Source organism: Anser anser (assembly GCF_964211835.1).
Source record: "Anser anser genome assembly, chromosome: 23".
Lineage (NCBI taxonomy): Eukaryota > Metazoa > Chordata > Aves > Anseriformes > Anatidae > Anser > Anser anser.
The window spans coordinates 1,375,289-1,392,957 of NC_139744.1; the positions used below are offsets into that span (position 1 = coordinate 1,375,289).

Consider the following 17,669-nt stretch of genomic DNA (forward strand, 5'->3'; position numbering starts at 1 on the left):
GGATGGGGCTGGAGCCCAGGATGGGGGTCCCAGAAAAAGGGAAGGGAAGGGAAGGGAAGGGAAGGGAAGGGAAGGGAAGGGAAGGGAAGGGAAGGGAAGGGAAGGGAAGGGAAGGGAAGGGAAGGGAAGGGAAGGGAAGGGAAGGGAAGGGAAGGGAAGGGAAGGGAAGGGAAGGGAAGGGAAGGGAAGGGAAGGGAAGGGAAGGGAAGGGAAGGGAAGGGAAGGGAAGGGAAGGGAAGGGAAGGGAAGGGAAGGGAAGGGAAGGGAAGGGAAGGGAAGGGAAGGGAAGGGAAGGGAAGGGAAGGGAAGGGAAGGGTCCCCGCGGCTGTGCGAGGCTCCCGCCGTGCAGCGGGGTCCCGCAGCGAGGGCCCGGCTGCCATGGGGGGCTCAGGTGGGCGCCACCTGCTCCCCGCCGCTCCCGGCCAGGGCTGGCCCCGCGCCCGCTGGCTCCGGCCTCCCCAGCGGCCCCCGCCGGGGCTGTGCCCCCTCTGCCCCCCCGGGCCTGGGGAGGGCTCCGCAGAGGGGTGCTCCCCCCCTGCCCCCGGCTGCTCCCCCGTCCCCGGGGGTCCCCTCCCCGCCCACCCCCGTGCCCGTCCCCACGGGGCGTGGGGAGCTCCCCACGGGTACCACCGCGAGTGGGGGCGGCCCCGGGGGCCGGCCGGGGGTCACCCCACGGGGGGAGAGGCCCCGGGCCGAGCCGAGCCGAGCCGGGCCGGGCCGGGCCGGGCCGGGCTGTGCCGCGGGGGCTGCCAGGCTGCGCAGCATTCCGGAGAACCAGGCATTTGCTCGGCGGGGCCGTGCCAGCAGGCGTTGGCAGGTTTGGAGCTTCGCAGCGATTCCAGGCACAGATGTCCTTGTTTTAACTCCTCTGCGATGAATCCTGGCAGGCCGGCCTGGGGGAGGGGGCGGCTCGGCAGCCCCCCGGTACACCGGGGCCCGCTGCCAGCCCCGGCCCGCCCCGACCACCCCCCCCCCACCACCACCACCCCGGGCAGCCCCGGCCCCGGCGGCCGCTCCCGAGCAGACGAAGCCCCCGCAGCCCCCGCAGCCCCCGCAGCCCCCGCAGCCCCCGCGGCCCCCGCGGCCCCCGCGGCCCCCGCAGCCCCCTCCCGGCCCCGGGGGGGGGTCTCGGCCCGGCCGGGCTGGCCCGGTGGCGGCGTCGGGCCGGGCTCCGCAGCGCGGCGGGCTCCCAGCGCCGGCAGCATCCGTTTTTTATGGTATCTGCAATTTTGGCAGAAATCTGTCTTTAATTTAGCTGTCCATATAAAAATCCGCACTGTATAATAATGAACAGATGCCATGAAATTTAAACTGAAGCAATGACTCCTCCTCCCCCCCCCCGGCTGGCACTCGCCGGTGGCAGCGGCGACCCGGAGCTGGCGCTCGCCCCGCGCCCCCCCGCCCCCCCCCCGCGCTCCGCGGGGCCGGGCCGGGCTCGGGGCACCGGGGGCGCCGGGAACGCCCGACCTGGAGGGGCCCAGGGGCTGGGGGGGCAAAGGGGGGGCAGAAATCGCCCCCCCGGTCTCGCCCTGCCCGGCTGAGCCCGGCCGAAATGCGCCCGTTGGATGCTCGCGGTGGCCCCGGTCCCGCGGGGTGCGGGTCCCCGGTACCCCCCCGGTACCCCCCGACCCCAAATGGCCCCGATCCCGCGGTCACACGAAATTGTGCCAGATCCCAGCGGGGGCTGCGGGGGTAACTCCCGGCCTCCCGGCTCCCTCCGGTGGGAACGGGAGCGGAGCACCGAGAGCGGGCAGGCCGGGCACCGGGGCGGGGAACCGGGGCCGGGCACCGGTTCCTCGCACCTCGGCCGTACACCGGAGCCTCGCACCGTGGCCGTGCACCGGAGCCGTGCAGCGGAGCCTCGCACCGGAGCCTCGCACCGGAGCTCTCCTCGGAGCCGTGCCCGGCGGCGGGGCCGCATTGCGGGGCCGCTCCGTGCCCGAGCAGCGCCCGCAGCACCGCGCCTCGGCGGGGCCGCCCGGGCTCTGGGGAGCCAAAATCACGGGAATTAAAAAGAAACCGCGGCCCCAAACGGAGGCGGTGAAGCCCGGCCCCGCCGTGCAGCCCGGGGACACCGGGCCCTTCCCCGCCGGGCCCTTCCCGGAGCCCCGGGGGTGAGCAGATGCCGGACCCCCCCCTCCTCCCGCAGCCCCCCCGGGGGTCCCGCCGCCTGCCCTCCCCTCCCCTTTCCGGTACTCTCCCGCATTTCGCCGCCGCATCTCCGGGACCCGGTGCCGGTGCCGGCCCCAAACGCCGGCTCCTCGCCCCCTTGGCGGCCCCGCCGCAGCCGCCGCCCGCCCGGCCCGGCCGCCCGGAGCCCCCCCGGCCCCGCACCCCCCGCCCCGGGGCTTTTCCCGCAGAGAAACCGTTCCCGTCCCGGGGCCGGGCGGCGGCCGTCGGAAGAGGCTCCGCTCCCCCGCGGACACCGGCGAGGGCCGGGGCCGGGGTCGGCGGGGCTTTGGGGGGGCTCGGGGGGGGGCCCGCGCACCTCGTGGGGACCCCGCTCCCCCGGCCGGGCCCGGTTCGTCGGGGCAGGGCCGGAGCCGCTTCCCGTCGGGCCGCTTCCAGCCCCGGCCGGGGCCGTCCCTGCCCGCGGCCCCGATCACGGCGGATTTTCCCCCAAATCCGCGGGGCCGCAGGGGCACGGAGCACGCTGTCCCCACGCGAGTTTTCCCCCGTAGCGGCTTCCCCGAGGGAACCCGAGGGCTCCGTCCCCGCACTCCCGGTGCCGGTGCCCGGTGCCTGCAGCCCGCGGGCCCGGGGGGAGCGGCGCCGTGTGCCCGGGAGCCCGCTCCGCGTCCCGGGGTCGCGGCCGGCGGGGGATGAGCCCCGGTGGCGGGGACGGCGAAGGCACCGGCGGCGGCTGGCCGGGGCAGGCGGCTAGGCACGGCGCCCGCTCAGCACCGCCGCGGCGGACAGCTCCGCGCCGCGCACCGGCACCGGGAACCGGGCACCGGGCACCGGGCACCGGGCATCATCACCGGGCACCGCACACCGGGCACCGGGCACCGGGCATCGGGCACCGGGTACCGGCTACCAGGCACCGGGCACTGGGCATCGGGTACCGGGTACCGGGCACCGCGCACCGCGCACCGGGCTCCGTGCCGAGGCTCCGAGCCGACCGAGCACCGGGGCGGCCACAAAGGACCCGGCCTGGCCACCGCCACCGGGCACCGCGCCGGGGCCACCGGCACCGCGGACCGATGCCAGCCGCGGGCAGCGGACCGAGGCCGGCCCAGAGCCGCCGTCCCCGAGGGAGCGGAGCGGTGCCACCGCCCGGGCTGCCCGCCGCGGCTCGCCGGCGGCCGCGGGGCCGGGACCGGGCCGGGTCCGCGGCTCCGGTTCCCGGTGCCTTTATTGGCGTGGGGGGGACACCGCCTCCGCGGTCCCGGGGGGGACACCCGTGGGGCAGAGCCGCGTTATATCAGCGCCGCCCCACCGCGGGCCGCGCACTCGGGCACGGCGGAGCGGCGGAGCGGTCCCGGGGCCGGTCCCGGGGTCCGGCGCGGGGCGGGGGTCGTTCCGCCGCCCCCCCCTGCCCCCCGTTATCCCCCCCCCTCCGTGCCCCGGGGCGGGCGGGTCGGAAGGAAAGCGGCGAAGGCGGCGGAGTCAACATTGAATATTTATTAATCGCCGTCGAAGGACGCTCGGTAATTACAGGTTCGCCTCGCATCGCACCGGCCGCGGCTCGTCACGGCCGAGAAGTCCTGGCGGGGGCCGCCGCCGCGGGGCTGCAAGCGTCCAGCGGGCCGGGGGGGCCCGGGGGGGGCCGATGCATGCAGTGGTGGTGCCGGGACCCCGGCCCGGAGCCCCCGCGCCGCCCCCGCCGCCAAGCAGTGTCCGCGGCGGCGGGGAGCGGGGGGCGCGGAGCGGGCGCGGTCCCGGCGCGGGGGGGGCTCTTGCATATCGTTGGCCATAAATATTTATTAATCGAAATGAAACGGAACAGAAACACGAAAGCACTTCTGGTGTCGGACAGGCGGGTCCCCTTTGCTACAACTGTTTTTTTGTTTTGTTTTTTTTTTTTCTTGGTTTTGTTTTTTTTTTCTGTTTTTGTGTTTTGTTTTTTTTTTGCAAAACTTTTTGTTTGTTTGTTTTCGTTTTTAAAACATTTCTCAGAAATCCTCCTCCTTCTCCCTGGTCTCTAAAAATGCTGGTTTCTCTAAGGTGGTGCGGGCAGGTTCAAAAATAGCGTTATCTCCGGTTTCCGGCGTCTCCCGACCGAAGGAATGCATCACACCGGGGCGAAGACGAAGGGGCCGGCTCGGGACCGGGAGCCGCGGGGGCCGGGGCGCCGCCAGCCCCGCCGGAGCCCCGCCAGCCCCGGCCGCTCCCGCTTGCATAGCTGCGGGCTGCCCTGCCGTGCCCGGCCCCGGCTCCGCCAGCTCGGGAAAACCGGGGCGGCTCTGCAATTTTTTTCTTTTTTTTTTTTTGTTTTCCTATTTTTTCTTTTTTTTTTTTTTTGTTTTTCCGTTTCAAGTTTTTTAAAACAGGTAAAAAACGTCCTGACACACGCGCTGCGAGAGGAGCTCCGGGCACCGGGGCCGGGAGCGGGGCCGGGCCGGGCCCCCCCAAAGCAAAGTGCATCTCTGAGCGTCCGCCGGGCCGGGCCTGCTTGCATAGATAGAAATATTGGGGTCTCCGTTTCGCCTCTTTATTGCTTCGGAAAGTTTCGCTCCGCGCCGCAGCGCGCTCTCCTCTCGCTCCCACGGGCCGGGGCAGCGGGTGTCCAATGCTCGGGGGGGCTCACGGCGGCGGAGGGGAGAAACGGCCCAAAACCGTACGGGGCGGGGCGGGGGGGGGGGGGTGTTGGGGGGCGAGAAATAAAAACGAATTAAAAAGCAAACGACGCGGCCCGACCCAGCGCCCCGGGCCGGGCTGCGGGCGCGCCTCCGCCGCTGCCGGGGGGGCCTTGGGCAGCGCTCGGCGCCCCCCCCCCTCGCGGGATAAATAATAATAATAATTTAAAAAAAAAAAAAAAGGAGAAATCCTCCAAAAAAAAGCACTTTGTCCCCACGGGGCTCGGGGACCCGCCGCCGGGGCCGGGTCCCCATATTGCACCAAAGCCCACGGCGGAGCCCCGGGGGCCGGTCCGCGGGGCCGCCGCGGCCCCCCCGGCCGGGGCTGCGGGGGGGGGGGGGGGGGGGAGAGGGAAGGAGGAGGAGGAGGAGGGCGGGCACGGGGAGGGGGCGGCGGCGGGGCCGGGGTGTGTGTGTGGGGGGGGGTCAGTTGTGGAAGAAGGCGTTGAGCTCCTCGTACATGGGGCCCCGCTCGTGCGGGAGGTGCATGTCGTAGGGGAAGATGTTCTCGGAGTGCACCCCCCCGCGCATCCCCGCCGAGCCGAAGACCAGGTTGTGGCCGGCGGGGCGGGAGCCGGGCAGCGCCGAGTAGTGCATAGAGTAGTGGTAGCTTTTCTCGTGGTCGGGGGAAGAGTCTTGCTTGAGGGAGAAGTTGCCGTTAATGCACAGGGGGGGGCTGAGCCCGCCGTCGTACTCCGAGCTGTTGTAGTCGGGGGACGCGTTGCCGTAGAGGCTCTCGTAGGCGGAGGCGCAGTAGCTGTGTGTCCTCAGCCCGTGCGAGCCGGGCCCCGCGGGCGGCGGGCACTGCGCCGCGGCCAGCCGCGAGCAGGGGTAGGGGTAGGGGTGCACGGCGAAGGAGGCGTTGGGGCCGTGGTAGCGGCCCCCCTCCTGGCCCTGCTCCGTCAGGAAGTTGCGGGAGTTGAGCTGCAGGCAGCCGGCCACCAGGTTGGTGGTGGGCTGCGAGAGCCCCTTGCACAGAGTCTGCACGTAGGACACCAGGTCGGGCCGCTTGCCCGAGCGCAGGATCTCGGAGAGGGCCCAGATGTAGTTCTTGGCCAGGCGCAGGGTCTCGATCTTGGACAGCTTCTGGGTCTTGGAGTAGCAGGGCACCACCTTGCGCAGGTTGTCCAGGGCCGCGTTCAGGTCGTGCATGCGGTTCCGCTCGCGGGCGTTCGCCTTCTGCCGCCGCAGCTTGGAGCGCTCCAGCCGCGCCTTGGTCATCTTGCGCTTCTTGGGGCCGCGCTTCTTGGGCCGGTCGCCCTCGGCCTCCTCCAGGCCTTCCTCCTCCTCCTCCTCCTCCTCCTCGTCCCCGCCTAGCTCCCCTTCCTCCTTGCTCTCCCCCAGCGAGCCCTCGGGCGGCTCCTCGGGGAGGGCGCAGCCCTTACCCTTCCGCTCCTCCTTGTCGCTGCGGGCATCCTCCTCGCACTCCTCGGCCCAGCTGGAGAATTTCTGAACTTCGGGGATGAGGCTGGGCTCGCTGAAAAGTCGCGTCAACATGATGGCTGCAGCGGGGGCAAAGAGCGCCGTTACCGCGGCCGAACCGGCCCCGCCGCCCCCGCCCCGCCGGGGCTCGCCGCCGGCCTCCGGGGAAGGAGGAGGTGGGGGGGGGGGGGGAGCGCGGGCGGAGCCGCCGTTCCCCGGCCCCGGGAGCGGCCCCGGGGAGGCGAAAACGAATGCGCGGAGGGGCCGCCCCCCGCCGCCCCCCGCCCGGGCTGCCCGGCACCGGGGGCACCGGGGCACCCTCGGGGCGGGGCGCCGCGCCCCGGGTCCGTCCCCCCCCCCCTCTCCCCGGTTCCTTCCCCCCGCCGCCGCCCCGCTCCCCCGGCGGTCGCCGCGCCCCCTCCCCGCGCCCCCCGCCCCGGCGCCCCCCGCCCCGGAGCCCCCGCGGGCCGGCCCCGGGGCCGCGGCCCCTCTTCGACGCCTCCAACTTTTCCCCGCCGCCGCCTCCGAAACGGCTCCGGCCACGGCTCCGCCGCCGCCGTCCCGGGGCCGGGCAGCCCGACCGCGGCCGTGCCCCCCACCCCCGCGCCCCCCAACCCCCGATCCCGGCCGCCCCCCACCCCCCGGCCGGGGCAGCTCCTGCCGGGCCCCCCCCCCAGCCCCGCCGCCCCGGAGCCCCCCCCGGGCCGCCGGCGGAGCGCGGCCCGCAAACCGCGGCGGCAGCGAACGGCGGCGCGGCGGGGGGGCGGCGGGGGCGGCCGTGCCCGGGCCCCCCCCTCCGCGGTGGGGGGCGCGGGGGGGGGGCGCGGGCGGCGGAGCCCGCGGGGTCGCCCCCGGGGCCGGGCGGCGCGGCGGGGCCGGGGCGGGGGGCGCCGCCCGGGGCGGGGGCCGGGGGCGCCGCGGGGGAGCGGGGGGGCGGCTCCGGCGGGCAGGGGCCCCCGGGGGCGGCGGCGCCGCGGCTCCGCGCCGATTTCGTTGATGCGGGGCGGCCGCCGCTGCCCGCTCCGTCCCGGCGGGACCGCGCCGCCCCGGGAGCCCCGGGCGCGGCCACCGCGGGGGGGGGGGGGAATGGGGGCGGCGGGGTGGGGGGGGGGAAATGCCCCTGCCCCCCCCCCCCCACCTCCAGGGGGTGTCGGGGGGAAAAATCCACCTGCGGGGCCGGCGGGGACCGGGGGAAGCGAGGGATGGGGGAGAACGAAAGAAGGGGGAAAAAAAGGGCGAGACGTGGCGGAGAAACAAAATCAACATGGAAGTTGCCTTTTCTCCATTCAAGTTTCCTCCGCTGCCCTCCCAGCCCTCCACTTCTTACATAACTCACCTTCGGCGCTGACTGGAGGAATTCTTATTTCATTGTTCCCAGCATCTTCTGGGACCAGGACGCGGCTCCTTGAGGTGCTCCAGCCTCCTGCAGTCCTCTATCCAAAAGGAGGCGAGAGTGGCATCTCTACCCAGCAAAGGGGGTACCAGCTCTGCTGCCAGTGCCATATGGTTGGCACGTCATGCGCGAGAGCTATCACATGAGAGCTAATGATTGACATGCGCTTGCATTCAGGGAGATTTGTCTCTCTGGGGAAGGAGGACTCGCCATCTGTCACTCTGTACTCAAAAAAAAAAAAAAAAAAAAAAACCCTTCCAAATCTACAGATCTGCCTACACGCCGCAAAATGGGACCTGGGCGAGATGCAGGCGATAGCAGGGCTGGGGCTGAACAATGGAGCGAGCGGGCAGGGCGGCGGGGAGCCGGGCACCCTGCTCGGCCTGCACGTGCCGGGGGTGGCCGGGGGTGCCGGGGCGAGGGGGGGACGCCACGGGGACCCTCGCCGCGAGCTGGCATCTGCGGCTCGCTGCAAAACGGCGCGGCGGCTCGCCCGGCTCCTTCCCCACCCGCAGCCGCCAGCCGAGCGGGGCTGGCTGCGGCGCGGGGGCACGGCGTGGGCTGGGGGCTGCGGCCGGGCAGGGCCCACGGGAGGTGGCGGCGGTGCCGGTGCCCATTTCGGCCACGCCGGTGTGGGCAGGGGCTGCCTGTGGCGTGGGGAGGGCGGGGGGCTGCAGGGCCGACGGTCCCCACACGTGGTGGCTCCGCCAGTGTCCCCGGCCCCCTCCGACGCCCCCCCGGGCTGCGCACCGGTGCCAGCCTTTCTCTGCAAAGCCACCGGCACGGCCCTGCGCAAAAAACACGTCCAGCCTTTGGCACCCTCCTGAGTGCACGCACACACACGTACATGCACACACACACACACACAGGCACATGCATGCACGATCTCCCCAGTGCACGTGGGGTGCACGCCGATCCCTGAGGCCACGCGCGGGTCCCTCGGTGCCAGCGGCCGAGGCCCAGCTGTGCCGCGGTGCCGCGGTGCCGCCCATGAGGCCTTTGTCTGCCGTGTGCCTCCTTGCCCGCTGCAGCACCACACACCCTCCGGCAGCACCCTGGCACCCCCAGCACCTCCCGGCACCCCTGGGAGCTGCCGGCACCCGGCCCCATTGTGCCGGCCCCGCTGCATGCGCCAGCCAAAAATGGCTGCTGCGTTTCCCTTGGGTTTGCAACTTGGCGCAGGCGATGTCAGGGGAGAGCCCAGGGACCTGTGCTGGCGCCTGCCCCGCTCCGGCCCCACACGGCAGCAGGGCGGCCCCGGGCCCATCCCGGTGCTGGTGAGGGCTGGGTGCCCCCGGCAGGGCCTGGGGGTGGTGCCCCCTGACATGTCCCCAGGGGTCGTGTGTCCCCTCCAGGCTGAGGACAGCCCTGTCCTGGCCGTGCACCGTGCACCGTGCACAGGCTGTGAATGCCCACGCCCCCCCATGGGACCAGACCCCCCCTGGCTCAGTCACGGGGGCACCCCTGGGTGCATGGTGTCTCTGGGCCCCCCCGCTCCCCCTGCAGCCACTGCTGCCCCTGGGGCCCTCGCAAATTCCCGGCCACCACGGCTCCACCCTGGGTCCCCTCTATCCCCATGAGCCCCCAGCCCCGTGCCCGGCTCAAGGGACACAGATGGCAGCCCTGCACGCAGGCCCGTGTCCCCAAACAGGCCTGGCGACACTGGGCACGTGCCGTGGGGACACGCTGGGGACGCGGTGGCCCGGCGGTGGCCGGGGCTGCTGCCTGCACGCAGACAAAGGGCTCGCCGTGCCTGGCCGCGGGGTCTGTGCCAGCGGCCGCGTCTCCCACCGCCCCGGTGCAGGTGACGGGGCTGGCACGTGACAGGGGGACCTCCACCGGCAGCGGGGGGGGGGTGTGGGGGGGGACAGCTCGCACGCTGTCACTCACGGCTGCGGCCAAGCAGATGGCACCTGGGCTGGCGCTGGCCTGCGGGGAGACAGGGCCCAGCCGTGCCGGTGCCGGTGCCGGTGCCACATCCTCCTGCGGTGCCCGGCAGGGGCGAGAGCCCCGCTGGAACGAAGGCTCCCGGCGCATCGTAGCGGGGCTCCAGCTCCCTCGCTCGCCGCCACCTCCATTTTTCAGGCGTCGCTGGGTGGGCAGCGCCGTGGCCTAGGGGATGCGCAGGGCTCCGGGGCTGCCCGAGGCCAAGCGGACGCCCGGGGGTCAGCGAGCGCAGCCGCCCCGGCCCGTGAGGGGTTGGGGTAGGGGCAGGAGGAGCCGGCGTGGCCCAGCCGGGCGCATCCTTTAAAGCCTCATTAGCAGCAGGCGCGTGGCGAGGGCTGGGAGCGGGGCTGGCGCCTCATCAGCATGCACAGCCGCTTGGAGAGAGAAGAAAGTGGAGACATGAAACAGGGAGCGCAGATGAAAGGGGCACGGGGAGATGAAAACCCAAACTGGCTGCTTAATTGTGCTGGGGCCGCGGCGGTGCAGCACACCCTCGGCCGGCCCGTGCAGGACCCCCGCGCTGTCCCCGGGCCGTCCCCGCGCTGTCCCCTCCGCTGCGGCTGCCGGAGGTGTGGGCGGTGTGGGGCGTGGGGCAGCCCCATCCTGATTTCGGTGCGGGGCTCACCCAGGGCAGCGAGCGGGGCTCCCCAGCACCGTGGCACCGGGGGCTACATGCGCAGGATCCGGCCCCGAGCGCTGTGGGAACGGGGCTGCAGGGCAGGAGGGCGGAGGCGAGGCCACGTTGACCTCTCCGGGCAGCCAGGGCCGGGCGTTTCGGTGCCGATCGAAGCCCTTTCCTCCACCAAAACCACCCCCGTGTCCCTTCCCCTTCCTTGCCGCAGGAGGGTGACGGATGGGGATGGTGCCCAGAGCGGTGGCATCTCCCGGAGGTGGTGACGTGACTCAGCCCCAGAAAGCGGCGGTGGCAGAGGGGGCACGCGGGCGTTCGGGGGAGGGGGGGCACCGGCCCCTGGGAGGGGGCCGAAACGGGGGTACGGGGGTTGCTGGCCCCCTCGGCGTGGGGCTGAGCCCCGGCGGGGCCGGCTGGGGGCCATTTCGGCGTCTCCCCGCGAGCCGCGGCGGGGGGGGGGGGGGAGCCGCGCTGCCAGATGGAGCTGGCTCCGTGCTGCAATATTTCTGGGAGGTGAAGGCTGGGAGAGATGGATGCGCGAACGCGCGGCGCAGCCACCGCCGGGGATGTGTCAGCGCAGGAAGAGAGCGGCGGGAGCTGAGCCTGTCCCCGGCCCCATCCCTGTCCCCGTCCCCGGCCCTGCTGCCCGTGGGGACAAAGTGGCCCCGGAGCAGCTCTCCCTCGTGGGAGCCGTCCCCGGGTGCCGTGGAGTCAGCGGTGAGCGGGTCCCTGGCTGCAGGGCGGGGGCACCTCAGCGGGGGGACGGGGCTGCGGGTGCCCTGCCCGGGTGTCCCTGCTGTGGGACCGCGGGGTCCCGGGCTGGATGGAGAGCCTGGGGTGGGGGGAGCTGGTGGCAGAGGGAAACTGAGGCAGGGCAGGGCGGAAAGGGGCGGTCTTGAGGCGGGCGGGGTTGGGGCTCAGCCAGGAGCTGGGGGGAGCCGTCAGAAAATTCTCTTTCTTTTGCAGGAGGAGGAGGATGGGGAGAGGCTGTGACCGGCCCCGAGGCCCTGGGGGGCTCCTGGCCGTGGGAGGGGTCCGAGGACCCTTTGCCGCCATCCCAGACGCCATCCCCTGCCACCCATTGTCACTCGCCCGCGTGGCTGGGAGGCGCGCGGTGTCACCCGCGGTGTCACCCGGGCAGACGCCTGGGAATTGTCCCCGGTGGGAAAGTCCCGGAGCCTTGGGGGGGGGTCTCGGGTGGGGGCCGGGGGTCCTGGGGCTCAGGTCCACTTTGTCACCCGGCGGTCGCTGGGGTGGTCCCAGCCCCTCTCTGCTGCTGTGCCCCTGCACCGCTTGGGGGCCCATTGGGGGGGGGGGGGCTGTGGCTGTGCCACCAGAGCTGCCTGCAGTGAGGTCACAGGGCCACCAGCGAGGTCACAGGGCCACCTGTGAGGTCACAATGGGCCGTGACATCACAGCCACGGGGCTGTGACATCACAAGGCCCCAAGAACCAAAGGTTGGGGCAGGGGGGGCACTGGGGGGGGGGGGGGGGGACACACAGCCCGGTGGTGGCACCAGCGTGGGCACAACGCGACGCGGCTGACGGAGCGCTGCTGGCGCCGGCCCCCCCCCGGCCCCCCCACAGCAGATGGCATCCGCTTGGGCCCGCTGCGGGGAGCCGGCGGGGCGCGATGGAGGGGGCACGCGGCGTGCGGGGGCTGCCCGCGGCCGTGCCCCCCCCTCCAGCGTCCCCCCCCCCCAGCCTATGGCCCAGCTCGCTGTCCCCCTGATGTCCCCAAGGTGGCCGTCCCGGCCACGCGCTCGGTGACGGCAGGGTGCAGCGGGGCGGGGGGCTTGGGGACACCAACGAGGGGGATTGGGGTGGCGTCAGAGACAAAGGAAAAGGGGCAGAATAGGGGCTGTGGGGCTGGGGGGGTGCTGGGCCCCCCCCGTGGGGAGGGTCTCAAGGCGCCAGTCCATGGCGGTGGGTCTGGCCCTGTGCTGTCATCGTGGGGCTTGGCTCTCCTCGCCCCCCAGGCCAATGTGGGCCCCCCCAGCGCCCAATATTTCAGGACCCTCACGCCCCCACCCCTGGGTGCTTTGGGCCCCCCCGCCCCCAATTCCCAGGTGCTCCAGGCCCCCCCACCCCCCACCCCGGGGCTTTGGGGCCCCCACCCCGGGGAGCATCGGGACCCCCATCGGCACCACTGGGGAACGGGTGGGGGGGGCTCAGCAGGGCTTGGATTTGGGGAGCCGTGATGGGGGGGGGCTGGGGGGGGGGGGGATGCAGTCTCCATGGCGACACGGCGCCGGTGACGACAGTCGCCATGGCGAGGCTGCGGCCCGTTGCCATGGAGATGCGCCTGGCACGGCGAGTCGCCATGGAGATGGCCGATGGATGGAGCGGTCCCCATGGCGGGGGCCCGGGGCCAGGCCCGGGCTGGGGGGGGGGTCTTGGGGCAGAGCCCCCCCTCCCTCCATGGCAAGGGACCCGCGTGGGGCCTGGCGGGCTCCCGGCGCGGCGTGGGGCCGGGGCCGCGTGCCGCCGCGTGCCGCCGCCGCCCGGGTTCATTTGCACGAGGCTTTTCCACTCCAGTTCACACTGCCATCTGACGAGCCCAACTTCTCATTTTCAGAGTAATCACTCCACTGCACTAATTGCACATGCAAATATGCAAATTCGTATTAATTAATTACTATACTAATTAGTTCTGTGGTATTTGCGAGTAATAAATCATTCGGAGGGAGCGGGAAGCTGGAGACCTGGCCCATTTACACTTCGCATAAAATTTTAATAGGCGCTCCGGCTGATCCGGGACAGCCGCGCCGCGCCGCGCTTAAAGGCGCAGAGCTGGCCTGGCCCCCCCCTGCCCACCCCCGGCCCCCGCTCCTGGCACCCGGCCCGGGAGGGCAAAGGGATGGAGGAGAAGGGGACGAGCCGGGCAGCACGAGCGGCACGCGGGGAGAAGGCGGGCGAGGAGGGCTGCGGGGCTCTGGGGGGCGCAGAGCGCGTCCCCGGGGAAACTGAGGCACGCGGCGGGGTCGTCCCCATGGGCAGCGGGCTGCTCCCTGCCCTCACCCCCTGCCCAGCCGGGGGGGGCCCCGGCCGCTGCTCCCCTCTTGGCTCCTGCTCCCGCTGCCGCCGCGCAGCCGCTCCCCGCCGCCACCTTTGGGGATTTTGCAAGCCTTTAATTGTCGTAAGCACAGATTAATTAAGCAGCGATAAACACAAACCCATGCATTATTGATGAATAAGGGTGAGTTCAGGTTGGTGCAAACGTTGTAATTAAATATAAACCTCAAGCTGCCCATTGTTAACTTACAAATTACATTACTATTGCGACATGTGTCGGTGCACGCGCGGACGGGAAGGGGCTCGTGCCCGGCACGGTGACCCTGCTCGGCCCCGGGCGGTGGGGACGGGGGCTGGGGGTTCGCGGGGGGTCCCCGCCTCCCCGTCCATCGCTGGGCCAGGTCCTTCTGTGCCCGCTGCCCTCCTGGATCCGCGCGGCCCCGAGGATGCTCCAGCCGTCCTGCGCCGTCCCGCACAGGCCGAGGGACGTGCCACGGGCCCACGGGGACACCGGGCGCCCAGGAGAAACGGGGAGTTGTGGCTCCGCTGGGAGGGGGCACGCACGGCCCCTGCACGTGCATGGGCACCACCCTGTGCACTCCTTGCACACGCACCCTGCGCACGCAGCCCTGCACAGCCCCTGCAAGCATACAAAACTGTGCGCACACACACGCACATCCCCTGCACACAGAGGCACACACATTCATGCAACTCCCCTGCACACAGACACGCACACACGTGCACATCCCCTGCACACACAGACACATGTATGTGCACATCCCCTGCACACGCAGACACACACACACGTGCACATCCCCTGCACACACCCCCTGCACGCTCCGTGCACGCACCTGCTCTGTGCGCACACACCCAGCACGCCCCCAGCTCCCCGATGTCAGCACCCACCAGAACATCCCAGCCACCTGCAGGGGCTCATGTCCCTGTGTCCCCGTTTCCCCATATCCTTGTGTCCCCATGTCCCTGCGTCCCCGTTTCCCCATATCCTTGTGTCCCCATGTCCCCATATCCTTGTGCCCCCATGTCCCTGTGTCCCCATGCCCCCATGTCCCCGTATCCCCATGTCCCTGTGTCCCCGTGCCCCCATGTCCCCATGTCCCTGTGTCCCCATGTCCCCGTATCCCCATGTCCCCATGTTCCTGTGTCCCTATGTCCCTGTGTCCCCGTGCCCCCATGTCCCCATATCCCTGTGTCCCCATGTCCCTGTGTCCCCATGTCCCTGTGTCCCCGTTTCCCCATGATCCTGTGTCCCCATGTCCCCGTGTCCCCATGTCCCTGTGTCCCCATGTCTCTGTGTCCCCGTGTCCCCATGTCCCCGTGTCCCCACCCTGCAGGCAGCTGAGGCAGGGGCTGCAGCCTGTGCTCGGCCCCCCTGTTCGATGTCATCCACAACAGGGACTTCGGTGCCACTGTCCCCTGTCCCCCCCCCCAGCCCGGGCACCCTCCCAGGCACCTCTCAACGTTTGTACCCGCTGCCTTGCCCGCGTGTCCCTCCCCGCGTGGATCTGCATGGCAGCCCCTTGCCCAGGACCCCGCACCGCAGCGGCGCCACCCTCGCCGCGGGCACCGTGCTCCCCACGGCAAACCCCGGCCCTCGCCGCGTGGCCGCCACCGCCTGCCCCGCACGCGGCCGGGCCACCCGCGTCCCCAGGGGACCTCGGGGGCACCCGCTGGGGACGAGGCACAACAATGGGGGGGGGGACAAGGTGGGGGGGGTGGAGAGCTCGCGAGAGCCGCGAGCCCGGCTGGGGGAATCGCTCGCGCCCGCGCTCCCAGAGTGCCCCTCTCCGGGGCGGCGGGGTAGCGGGGCTGGCAGCTGTTAGCTATTTATTAACCAGTCATGGTTAAATTGGTTTATAAATTAACAGATGTTTTAACTTTAGTCTTTCTTCTGGGAATGGAGGCAGCAAACTGGGCTGCGCTCGCGCCCGGGGCTCGACACGGGCCGGCCGGCCGCCCTCCCTGCCAGGGGTCCCTGTGGGGCTGCGGAGGGGGGGAGCCAGGCTGGGTGGCCCCCGCAGAGCCCACCCCGGCAGGGCACGGCGGTGGGGTGGGCACAGGCTGGGGGGGGTCCCCTGGGGTCACATCCCCTGGGGTCGCGTCCCCTGGGGTCACGTCCCTGGGGGAAGGTGGCACCGGGGGCTTCGGCCCCAGGACGCGTCTTATGGGTGGGGAAACTGAGGCACGGCTGGGTGACGCCCCCCCGGTTTTTTCCTTCTCTCACCGCTGCCCCCTCCCCTCCTCGGGAGCCAGGCATCGGGGTGTCCCCCCCACCCCCCCGCCACCTCCCCCGGTTTAACCCCGCAGCCCCCGGCGCAGGATGAGCCCGGCCGGGGGTACCCGGGGGGGGGGGGGATGCGCATCTGCGGCCGGTGCTCGCCCCGGAGCCCCCCGCTGTTACGCGGGGCAGCCCCGGGAGGACCGGGGGAGCCGCTCCGGTCCCGGTTCCGCCGCGGCCCCCCCCCCCGTGCCAGCCCCGGCCCCGCCGTGCCACCGCGCCGGGGCTGACACCTGCCGGCCGCGCGCTGCAGCGCCGGTGGCACCGGGGACGGGGGGGGGGGGCTCGGCCGCCGCCCCCCCTGCTGGGGACACGGAGATGGGGACGGGGACAGGACCCCCCCGTCCTGCAGGGCCGTGGGCCCGTGTGTGTCCCCCCCACCCCGCCACCCTGCTGGGGACACGGGGACGCGTTGGAGCCCCCCTCCCCCATTTTTGGAAGGGATATGGGGTGGGAGCCCCCCAGGTGTGGGGGGGTTACGGGGTTGTAGCCCCCCCGGTCCTGCCCCCGCTTCTCCGTGCCTCAGTTTCCCCATGGCGCACAGAGAGGTACCCGGAGGGGGGGGGGAGAGGGGGGGGCACCGTGCCGCACACCCCCCGGTGCAGCGCCGTTTGGGGAGGGGACAGCCCCCCGGTGCCCCCTTCCCTCTGCAGCACCCCAGGGCTTCTCGCTGGAGGGGGGCTTCCAGCAGGGAAGGGGTTAAGGCTCCCGTGGCCCCCTCCCCCCCCCACCCGCCCGCCGCCCCCGCCTGCTCCCACGCACGTTCCCACGCGTGTTCCCACACCCGGCACCTCCTCTGCACCCCGGGGAGCTCCCGTCCCCCCCCCCCCGCCGCCCCCGCTGCGGGCTGGGGGGGCTGTGGTGGGGAGGGGAGGGGGGGCCTGTGCCTGGCAGGGGCTGCAGAGGGGCATGGGGGGGGGGCAGTGGGTGCCCAGCCCTGGGGGAGCAGGGGGGGACCCCAGGAGCAAGGGGGGGTCCCCAGGAGTGTTCCCCGGCCCCCCTGCAGGGCCGGGTAGGACCCCCACAACCCAGGCCGGGAAGAAAGGGGGTGCCCGGCCCTAGGGGGGGTTCATGGTGGGGGGGTCCCGGCCCTCAGCACCCACTGCCCCCCCCTCGAGCCACTCCCCCTCCATCGCCCCTCCCCCTCCCCGCCCCCCCCGCACTCACCTTTCGGTCCCAGTCCCAGCAACCTCCCGGCCCCCCGGCGCCTCGTGCCCGGCGTGTCCTGGCCCCGCGACGCCCCATCCCCACGGGGACCTGGCCCCAGGGTGCTCCATCCCCGTGGCGCCCCATCCCCAGGGTGCTCCGTCCCCTTGGTCCCCTGTCCCCTTGGTCCCCCGTCCCCAGGACGCGCCATCCCCATGGCGTCCAGTCCCCAGGACGCTGTCCCCCCGTACCCCGACCCTCCACCTCCCCGTTCCCACGGTGTCCCCGCAGCACCCCGTTCCCCCACAGCGCCCCGTCCGCCCCTCCGCCCCGTCCCCAAGTCCCCGTCGTCCCCGTGCCGGTGGCGAAGGCTCCCGCTCCTCCACGGTTGGGGGCCGAGCGCCGCTTCCCCGAGCCCTGCTGCTGCTATTTTTACTTTCTCTGCAGGAATATTCGCTGCCGTGAGGAGCTGCAGCCCCCGCAGCACGGCACGGCACGGCACGGCACGGCAGCGGCCTGGGTGCCTGCAGGGCCTGGCCGAGGCCGACCCCACAAGAGCGGGGCCACGTCCATCGCCAGGTCGTGGCACGGTGTCGGGGCAGGGGCCGGGGCACCGCGTCCCCTCCCCGGCACGATGCCGGTGCCACGACCACCGGCGCACCCCTGCACCCGGCCCGGCCGTGCCGCGGGGCCGCGTGGGCGCAGGCGGGGGCCGTTCCCGGGGGCCGTTCCCGGGGCCCGTGGGTGCTCGCGCTGCCGCAGCGCGGGGAGGGGACCCGGCCACCCCCTCGCTCTGCGCCTTCACGTGCGGGAGGAGCGGGAACGGCAGCGGGAAGGAGCCCGGGGACCTGTTGCCATAACAACCGCGGGTCCCACACGGGGATGGGGACGGGGACGATGCTCGGGGCCTGGCACCTGGCACGGGGCAGCCGAGGGAGCCCAGCTTCACCCCCCCCCATCCCTCTCCGCACCATTCTTCCCTGGGCTGTGCCCACGCAGGGGCTCGGCCCCCACAGCCCGT

General features: G+C 72.4%; 1 protein-coding gene across 1 annotated transcript; it reads right to left on the reverse strand.

Moving 5' to 3' along the window:
- Positions 1–5,202: 5,202 nt before the first annotated feature.
- NEUROD2 (neuronal differentiation 2) lies at positions 5,203–8,020 on the reverse strand. The gene is made up of 2 exons (XM_083809204.1): positions 7,558–8,020; positions 5,203–6,301 (listed from the first exon to the last, which is right to left on the reverse strand). The coding sequence occupies exon 2, from the start codon at positions 6,294–6,296 to the stop codon at positions 5,226–5,228; it is 1,071 nt and encodes a 356-aa protein (XP_083665330.1). The 5' UTR covers positions 6,297–6,301; positions 7,558–8,020; the 3' UTR covers positions 5,203–5,225.
- Between the last annotated feature and the right edge of the window lie 9,649 nt (positions 8,021–17,669).